The 9,941-nt window shown below is 39.9% G+C and overlaps 1 protein-coding gene across 1 annotated transcript; it reads left to right on the forward strand.

Annotated features, from left to right (window-relative positions):
- The first annotated feature begins 3,831 nt into the window (after positions 1 to 3,831).
- LOC140928354 (uncharacterized) lies at positions 3,832 to 9,223 on the forward strand. The gene is made up of 4 exons (XM_073378093.1): positions 3,832 to 3,930; positions 4,494 to 6,011; positions 7,411 to 7,736; positions 8,491 to 9,223. The coding sequence occupies exons 2-4, from the start codon at positions 4,512 to 4,514 to the stop codon at positions 9,134 to 9,136; spliced, it is 2,472 nt and encodes an 823-aa protein (XP_073234194.1). The 5' UTR covers positions 3,832 to 3,930; positions 4,494 to 4,511; the 3' UTR covers positions 9,137 to 9,223.
- Positions 9,224 to 9,941: the final 718 nt, after the last annotated feature.

Here is a 9,941-nt window from a genome sequence, read left to right on the forward strand (position 1 = left end):
TCATCCTCCTGTTTTGTCTTGAAAGAAAATAATAAACACGCAAAGTTTAAAACTCTTGGCAGCTACGATAATTCCATGCGTTTAATTGAACAGAATGGCTCAATTTTTAAGAAGGTTCTAAGTATTCCAGAACCTATTTAATAGTTTTATTATCAAAAGGTTCTTTGCCTGGAAGCTGGCTTCAGGTGTCATCATTTTGCATCGCTGACGGTTAAGCAAGTCAAGTTATGAACAGGCTGCAATTTCCCTAAATTCTTGTCTGATATATTTGTCCAAACATTGACGAGCTGCGGTGCTTTTTTTGAAAATTAAGGCATGTACATGTATCACGGTTAACAAGAACCTTTCATTGGACGAAAAAAATGGATTTGCACAAGTCTGCTACGTGCAAATATGTCGCAAAATTGCAGAAAACAAAGGGGTAAATCTAGGGCAAAGATAGTAAATACCACATTTACCATAGCTAGTTATTTACACCCCCTTTCTTTTGGTATGCAAATGTGGCATTTACCATCTTTGCCCCATAATTATTTACTCTTCAGTTTCACATTTTTACGACATATTTGCAAGCAGCAAATTTTTACAAATCCTTTTTTTTTTTTCGTCTAGTGTTAATCTTTTAGCGTTGACCTGTTTGAGTAGGCTGAGGTGGTGGGCGGGTTTAATCGGGGAACAGCACTAGTCCGTGTGGTCTTGGGTCTTACCGAGTCTTAAGTCTCGCGAAAAAGGAAATAAATAAATGTAACTCAGTGTAGTCTCAGTGATGCGATATGATGTAAAAATAACGCGGGAATTCAACGGCTTTAAACAAAATGCCTGTCCATTTATCATGTGTTATTACTTGTTTGTATCTTTTGGAATGGTAGCTGGCAACTTTGTAGGATTGCATTATTACTAATGCGTTATGGCTATTGATCATTTTGAGATTGAGTGTGAGACCGATGTTGCGGGTGAGACCGATGTTGCGTCCAATTGCATGCACTATCTGACGGTCTTTTCTGCTGCTAGCTGGCCGTAGCCAATAGGTAAAAAGAGACCATCGACTTTGTTTCAAATTAGCCTTTGGTCCTCTGAAAGAAAGACGTTATTCTCATTGACACACCGCCATATTGAACTGGTACCTTAGCAAAGAATGGGCCTCATTGACTGATCATTTTGCAATAATTGACAAATTCGATGTAAGTGTATGCTGTCTTAATTTTTTTGGCGCTTGCACTTAGCTCCATGTGTCAATTATATTGTTTCATCCCATAGGGAAGGAATAAGTTTTCTGAGCGACCAGTTTAATTTCACCTTGAGAACCAAGAAAAAGCGTTTTAAAAGTAGGCTGATTAAATATTGGAATGAAGCGTTCGCATAAGGAATTATATTAGAAAACGTATGTAACCTCTTTGGCTTTTGTCTTAATGTGAACGATCCTAAATCCAAATTTTGTATCAGAAGTATACGGTCTGCAGAGCCGTGAGGTAATACTGACGTACCCGTGTAAACATACAGTGGAACCTCGATAAAACGAGCCTCTCTACAACGAACGTTTTTTTTTTTACCCCAGTAATAATACAACTTATTGAGAACAACTCGATATAAAGAAACCTCGTTATAGCTAACAAATTTTCAGATCCCTTGGCTTCGTTATATCGAGGTTCCCCTGAACTTCCGGCCACGACCAGCTCTGGGGCCTGGTAACTAGAAAGACTAAGAAATTAAGCCTGGGTTAAGTTAAGGTTTTCAGTCTTTGTCTAGAAAAATAACCGAAGCTTACAATATGAAGTTGAACCTTTACTGTGTGGTTCAGTTATGATATCATGACACAAAATTAGGTTAATGAGTACGTTTCAACTCTGGATTTGAAACGCTAGGAGGCCTTTCATTAAGAGTCGCGCCCTTACCGCCTCAGTATAGTTATATAGTTACGTTTTGAGCTTCAGGAAAGTTTTACCACTGGTGTTAAACGACCATTGAAAAGTCTGGCGAAGACAAGTGAGGCAATCAATCTGAAAAACAGCAAGTCGTCTAAGGCCAGGTGCATATAAAAACATAGTTTCGTCGTATGGTTTAAGAACTCTTAGTTTTCTTTGTCGTTATCTTCTCTCATTGTTCTTTCTTTTTTCACGCTCTCCTCGACATTTCAGTAGTGTTTCCTTACCTGTATTATTTCACTGTATCGTTTTACTGGTAATGCACGTTTTGTCCCAGAGCTGGAATCTGAGACGAAGAACGTTTAGCGTGAGTTAGTCATAACTGCACATCCTGGGTCATGTATAGTGATAGTTTTTTCAAGGAATGGAAAATGACGTATAAGTGACATTTGAAACAGAAGCAGATCTTTAATAGCGTCATAAATGAAGAAATACTGGGACCTGGTGACATGGTCATATATCTTACTTCTTCAAACTTACATGAATCAAGTAGAATTTCAGTTGAATCAAGCGGCACTTGATGTCATTGGCTGTGAAGACTCGACATGTCATTGGTGTGTCTCGATCTGTCCCTAGTCACAGTTTAACAGTCGTTTATTGTTAGTCAGATTGTCGGTTGCCCATTTAGTTGTATTTCATTTCGTCAATAAGTTGTTTGTACAGTGCCGGTAAGAGTAGACTACGATTCAGTGGTGTTTTTTCCAAGTTAAAACCATCTTAAATGAGTCGTTGATAGTAGTCTGTAGAATACGTAACACATGTCGCAGAGTCCCATTCGATTTGATGTTCGTCTGTAAATGGGCTAAGGTCAGGTTAGGGAGTTTAAGACCATCAAATGACGTGGACTCTGAAGATGACCACTCCATAGGTTCTCGAAACGTCAGTCACTGTAAACAACACACAATTAGGACTACGTTCACCCGCACGATCATGCTAAACACTTGACAGAAGGGTCTCGAAGGAACTGATTGTTTCAGTTTTTATTCCTTATACTTTCGTTAGACCAGTGTCCAAGGTAAGGAACCTAACGGATCTTCCTTTAGCACTTGTTTGAATTAGCAGAAAAAATAGAAATTATCTCCACTGATCTCCTTAAGCATACCGGAGTGGCTATTTTGTCGCAATAATCATTACAGAAAGAGCTTAAGCTCCCATTATAGGCCTTATTTTGTTCAAAGACAAACTGCCTTATAATATCAGTTTCATGTCACTAGCTTACATGAGTTGAAAAATATAGTATTAAGTTATTAAAACAATTGTTTTTAAATAACAAAAAAAACTTATTGCCCGGAATAAGAATATAGTTATGCTGTTTACTTTATAGTCCTTAGCACATACTTGGTGCCGAGATCTTCCTTTACTTAGTAATGTAACGGCAAATAACAATAATTATAATTGCTTAAAGTGAAGCTTTTTAAAACTTGGTAGATTTTTGAAAAAAGTAATTTGTTCGTGTTATTAAAATACGGACTTATCTAATGTACACACCTTAAGTTAAGAAGAATCTTGAAAAGACTCAGATTAACTTTGGTGTTATATGATGAATGAAAGATAAGACAAAGAGAAGATTATTTTTTTCCCCAATAATATTAAAATTAGCCCTCTAAACCTCTTTAATTGCAGGTACTTTAAAAACTGTGAACAACGTACGTGGTTAACGTAATGACCTATAGAAATAAAAGGAAAAAAGACAAACGGTTTAAAGGTTTTCTTTCATTCCTTTTGAAACACAGGAGTTTACAAAACGAAGCGACAAGACAGCAGTTTTTATGACCAAGACAATACTTGCCGCTACGTCAATCAGCGCAATTTTTCTTATTCAAATACTCATTGTTTCCTAGAACTGACATGGGCTACGCCTGTTCAAACAGAGACTGGTATTAAAAGTGTATTCTCCCATATGCCCCACACTTGCTAATTGATCTGCAGTGGTTTTATGGACAATAAGAACTCTGTTTCATAAATACGGGAAGTGTGGGAAAATCGTAGAAGAACTTCTACATTTTAGAAGGTAACTATTCTTAGTTAGGCCACGGCAAAATATTGTTTCAATTACCAGATCATACATTGCAACTTCTGTTAAGGAATCCTACATGTAACTGAAGTATTGTACTTTTACAATACAATGCTTCCGACAGAAACGCAGCAGTTTGATATAATCATTTAAATGTGATCATTTTTTTGGGACTGGGATTGTGTCATAGCTAAATTCAACTTTTACTAAACATTTTTTTGTACAGACTCTCCTACATCACCTCATTTTTCAATTTTCAATCTTCAAATGGTACGAGACCTCGATTGAAATCATAGTACGTAAGGCTTATGTAAATCTTGCTGGCACTTTTTGTTCGGCATACGAGCACTACGGACACTTAAGCTAATCTGCTAAGAAATCCGGCCATAGTTTGCATAGAATTCCATTGAAACCTTTAGCAACTTACAATTTTTTCGTCCCCTCTTTTCTATTGAACACCAACGAGGTCTTCAAAAGTGAACCAGTCTTAGATTACTAATCTGCTCTAGCTTAAACTGCATATTGTTTGAAATCTGAATTGGTTGTCTTTCTGACTCTAGACTTACACGTTACAAGTCATGAAGGGGGTTTTTACGCTGCTGAGCTTTCTCACCCTTGGACTGGGTGAGGAAATAAAAGTGAAATTGGATCATCAGTGGCCGAACGGATTCAAAATGAAGTTTAAGCATGTGATGACACAAGAAGTAAGGGGAGGCTGGAAAATGACGCTGAAGTTTTCGAAACCAGTTGGTCGGCTGCAATTCCCGAATGCTGAAGAAATTTCTTCAGATAAAGTGAACAAGGTCTTTTGCCTGAGAAATCGTCAGTACAATGCGAACCTCAATGCTGGGCAAATGCTGGAAATGGATTTTATCGGTGAAAAAGCGAAAGCCAACGAAGCGGCTCCATCAGTTACCCTGGAATTACACCCGGGAAGAAATGCCAAATGTGACATGACTCCACCCCCGACGATCCACCCTCCAGGAGCCACCCCTCCCGTGCAAGAAATATCCAAGGCCGTTCTGTTTGAAGAGTGGCCAAATGGCTTTAAAATGAATATCAGCATTACTATGAAGCAAAAGGTCGAAGGTGGATGGACAATGACCCTAACTTTTCCTAAACCTGTCAGGGTGTTGCAGACGCCAAAAGCAAAAAGAAAGTGGCGATCTAAGGACCGCATGATCTACATATTGGAAAATCGACAACACAACGCGTTCATTGACAGATGTTCAAAGCTCGAGATGATTATCATAGGGAGGAAGAGAATGAACTCTGAAGCACCAAAAGAAGCTGAAATAGAATTTCGTCGTAAAGAAAACTGGGAAGCTGGCGGAGGCGAAGGGGAATGTCTTTCTACTACTACTCAACCACCCACAACCACAGAGCCACCCAATACAACAGAGCCACCAACTACAACAGAGTCACCCACTACAACAGAGCCATCAACAACCACGGAGCCACCAACCACCACAGAGCCACCCACTACCACAGAATCACCGTCCACCACAGAGCCACCCACAAACACAGAACCACCAACCACTACAGAGCCACCGACTACCACAGAGCCACCAACAACCACGGAAACGCCGACTACAACAGAACCACCAACAACCACAGAGCCACCAACAACAACAGAGCCACCCACTACCACAGAGCCACCAACAACCACAGAGGCACCAACCACTACAGAACCACCTACAACCACGGAGTCACCAACCACAAGTTCTCCTCCTTTATACAACTATGACGAAGTCCTTCACAACTCCATTTTGTTCTATGAAGCTCAGAGATCAGGTAAGCTTCCCCCTTCCAACCGTGTTCCTTGGCGGAAAGACTCCGCGCTGAATGATCGCGGATATAGCGGTGAGGATCTGACCGGTGGGTGGTACGATGCAGGAGATCATGTAAAGTTCGGTTTTCCAATGGCTTTTAGTGTTACCATGTTATCTTGGGGTTTAGTGGAGTATAAGGATGCTTACGAAGATGCTGGTGAGCTTAATTACATGTTAGACTGCATTAAATGGCCCTTGGACTACTTCATCAAAGCACACACCAAAAAGAATGAGTTCTATGGTCAGGTGGGTCGTAAATGATAGTCATATCTATATTTGCTGATAGTTTGTTACGTTGAAGCATAAATGAGTTTATTTAATATATACAGGGTGTTTCAAAAATTCGTTCCGATTTTTTATTCGCTTAAATTTCACTAATTAATTAAAAAATACCTTTTCTAAAACTTAGCATGTTATTCATTATTCATGTAACATTGAATAACTAAAATATTAGTAACCAGAATGTCTTCCTGTATGTTTTCTGACAATTTCTAAGCGGTGAGGTATAAAATGTACGAGCTTCCGAAGCGTGTCCAAAGCCACATTCTTCCAGGCGAAGCGTAGTCACCGTCTTAGCTCATCCAGTGTTTTGGGGGCTGGATCTTTGTATGTTGTCTCGTCTACGATAATCCAGATGGTCCCTAGGGGGTTCACATCACGTGAGTTTGCCGGCCGGTCCTCCTTTGGTATAAAGTTGGCAAATCCTTCTGACACCATGCTTGCATAAAGTGTGCACCGCTTTTTTCTCTTCAAGGCTCTCCAACTTTTTTTTGTAACTTATCCCCATACCGTTGTGCTCGAAACTTTGATCGATAATGTGAAGTTGAATTTTTTTTACCTTTCTGTTTTGAGGAATTATTACGCATATCCTTACAGCTTTTTCGATAGTATTTCTCACACAATTTGAGAAAAAACGGCCATCCACTCATGCTTGGTTTGTTTTCTAAGGTCTTTACTTTTGACCACTTCTTTGGTCATCGTTCAGACTTCTTCAACAATTTGGCTTTTTTTTTTCCGACTGAATGGCCAGAAGACCATAAAAATAGATGCCTGATCTCTAGCACTGAACAGTGTAGGCCTTCATTTTCATGAAGGAATAGAGAAAATAAAAGAAAACGATAAAAATACCAAAATAGATAACCTACAAAATGGCAGGAAAAGTATGGGGGGAAAAAGCCGCGCGTACGTGTACAGTTCGGGCAAAAATTTAGAAAAATTATAATTTCTTCAAATTTTAGTTTGAAATTGCTTTGAACGGTTATTTGGATAATTTCTTACCTGAATCAGTTTACATTTGCCGAAGGAAGTATCAAATGCTTTGCTCAAAATACAATTTACAATCGGAACGAACTTTTGAAACACCCTGTACTGACTTACTTGCTTGTTCACTTTAAACCTGTGTAAGCAAGCCTTAAGCTGACATTAGATTGTTCGAGTAGATGTGAATTTAGTCAATAGGCTTTCGATATTTTATAAAGGGGCAAGACGTTTTGATGCCTTAAATGCAAGAATCGCAGAATTTGAAATCTAACGTAGTTAGTCATATTCTTATTTTACAATGGAACGTTGTTCGTGTGAAAAAGAAGGAAGGCGCCACTGACGCCAGGCTAATTTGAAGTATTAATTTAACTGCTTCTGTGATCAGGTTGGTGATGGAAATGCTGACCACGCATACTGGGGCAGACCCGAGGATATGACTATGGCTCGACCCGCCTTCAAAATCACTCCACAGAAACCAGGCTCGGAGCTGGCTGCGGAAACGGCCGCTGCCATGGCGGCAGCCTCTATTGCCTTTCGATCTACAAATATCGGATATTCCATGAATCTTCTACAACACGCTGCAGATTTGTACGACTTTGCTGATACCAATCGCGGAGTGTACAGTGACTCCATTCCAAATGCTGCCAGTTTCTACCGCTCGTTCAGTGGTTACAAGGACGAACTGGTTTGGGCAGCTGCTTGGTTGTACAGGTGAGCCTTCAGGTCAACGCAAAATACAATATTTCCCTCCAGATTTAAAGATAAAGACTAGCCTTGACGTGATTAGTCGTCCACTATCGTAGCACTTAAACATCTGGCCCCAGTTGTTCAAACGATGGATAGTCAGGTTATCCACCCGATAAATCACTGTCCAGTGGAAACGTATTAGGGAAACCAATTGCGTTATCCAGTGGATAGCGTTATCCACCAATTTTAAAAACAACTGGGACCTGATTCTGAGCTTGATGTTTTTTTGCATCGTTTCTAGTATTTTTACCGCCCTCCCTCTTATTCGGACTGATATTGCCTATCCCCAGACACAAATAACATTTTGAAAAGTTTCCTTGCCCTGCTCATTTTCAAAAAGTCATATAAAAGATCAAGCTTTCAGTGTCTGTCCAAAGCATATGCATATATCATTAAAAAATGGTTAAGGCGAAATATTTTTAATTTAAACAGCAGTGGTCACCTGATGTTACTGGTATGTAGCCCGACCCTTTATAATGAAACGATAACATAACGAGGCCCTAAATAAATTGCCTCACAAAAAAAAAACATACAATGCAACATGCAGTTATCAGATTTAATTAAGTGCCAAGGAATAGGGGTCCTGTTTCAAACACTTTAATTACTTTGACCTGTACCAGATATCTAAGGCCGGAAGCAAAGGTTAAGACTCTTCCACTTATAACAAAAGTAACCCTCTCTACTGTTAGCAACTTATGCTTCTTACATTGAAATCCAGAGCTACTAACGATGCAAAGTACCTCACGAAAGCAGAACAGTATTATTCAAGTTTTGGAATGAGTGGAAAACCCTGGACATTTTCTTGGGATGACAAGAAAGCGGGAGTACAGCTTCTTTTGGCAGAAATCACTCAGAAAGCTTCATACAAACAGGCCGTGGACACCTTCATAACAAGTTGGCTTCCAAATCACGAGGTTCATTACACACCAAAAGGCCTTGCGTGGCGCGATCAATGGGGTCCAAACCGTTACGCGGCCAACACAGCTTTCCTAGCACTGGTTGCTGCTGATAATGGCATTAAAACTGCCGCATTCCGTGAGTTTGCCAGGAAGCAAATTCACTATATGTTGGGTGACAGTGGGCGCAGTTTCATGGTGGGCTTCGGTAACAATCCACCAGAGAGACCACATCACCGCAGCAGTTCATGCCCTCTCTCCCCGGCCCCTTGCACATGGGACAACTTCAATAGCCCAGCTCCCAATCCGCAGACTTTGTACGGCGCGCTAGTGGGAGGCCCGGGCAAGAATGACGAGTACGTGGACAACAGAAAGGATTTTATTAAGAACGAGGTGGCTACTGACTACAACGCGGGTTTCCAGTCCGCGGTTGCTGGCCTTAAACACTTGCTGCTAGCAGGAGAATGAAAGGAAAGCTTTCAGTCCGTTCTTGATGGTAGTTCTATGTTGCCATTAATAAACCAGTAAAGAGAATGTATTAACTAAGTGAACATGAAAATAAAGTCTTCTTGAATACTTGAACAAACGTGATTTCAGTGTATATTGTTGTTTTCATCTTTGGAAAAGCAAATAGGGTAATTTCAGTGTTACCTTTGAATGGATTGATTCTGTTTTTGTATTAAAGGTCAATTGCCTTATTCTTTCTCATATCAGTAACATCAAGATTTTGAGTCAACGTCGCTTAGGTCGGTTTGCTGAAAATACCGTTTTGCAAATGACTTTAGTATTGCTATAATGAGATAATAGAGTGGTTTTCGTTTGAGTGTCGTAAAACCAAAACCAAAGTAATTACTCTGGCCAATCACGTAGGACACAGACAATACATTGAACCAATCAAAACTCGAAGTAATTACATGTGGCTGACGCAAAGCGCGGGAAAATGCATGCGAGCGCGTCACAATTGGCTTTGGTTTTACTTCTGATTGGATGAAAAGGTGGCGCGAATCTTTTAAGCCAATCGCATCGTGTAGAAAGTGCAAAACCAATTACTTTTCGACACTCAAATGAAAACCGCTCTAGTACACTTGACCCATTTATTACTACAAGATTACAACTTAAAATGGTAGTGCGAACATGGCCATTAAGGGAGCCTAAAAGCGAGCAAGACGACAGACGACATCAACGAGGACGTCAAAGAAAGAAGTAAATTCAATAAGCCGAGCAAAAAAATAAGAGGTGAATATTTCCTATTTCACTTTTTATTAAGGAGGCA

The sequence above is a fragment of the Porites lutea genome, chromosome 2 (genome assembly GCF_958299795.1).
Source record: "Porites lutea chromosome 2, jaPorLute2.1, whole genome shotgun sequence".
In the NCBI taxonomy this organism is placed as follows: Eukaryota; Metazoa; Cnidaria; class Anthozoa; order Scleractinia; family Poritidae; genus Porites; species Porites lutea.

Coding starts and splice junctions, on each gene's coding strand:
- LOC140928354 (XM_073378093.1), top strand. CDS start 4,512: ATGAAGGGGGTTTTTACGCTGCTGAGCTTTCTCACCCTTGGACTGGGT. Junction 6,012..7,410: donor AGAATGAGTTCTATGGTCAG/GTGGGTCGTAAA, acceptor TTCTGTGATCAG/GTTGGTGATGGAAATGCTGA. Junction 7,737..8,490: donor GCAGCTGCTTGGTTGTACAG/GTGAGCCTTCAG, acceptor ATTGAAATCCAG/AGCTACTAACGATGCAAAGT.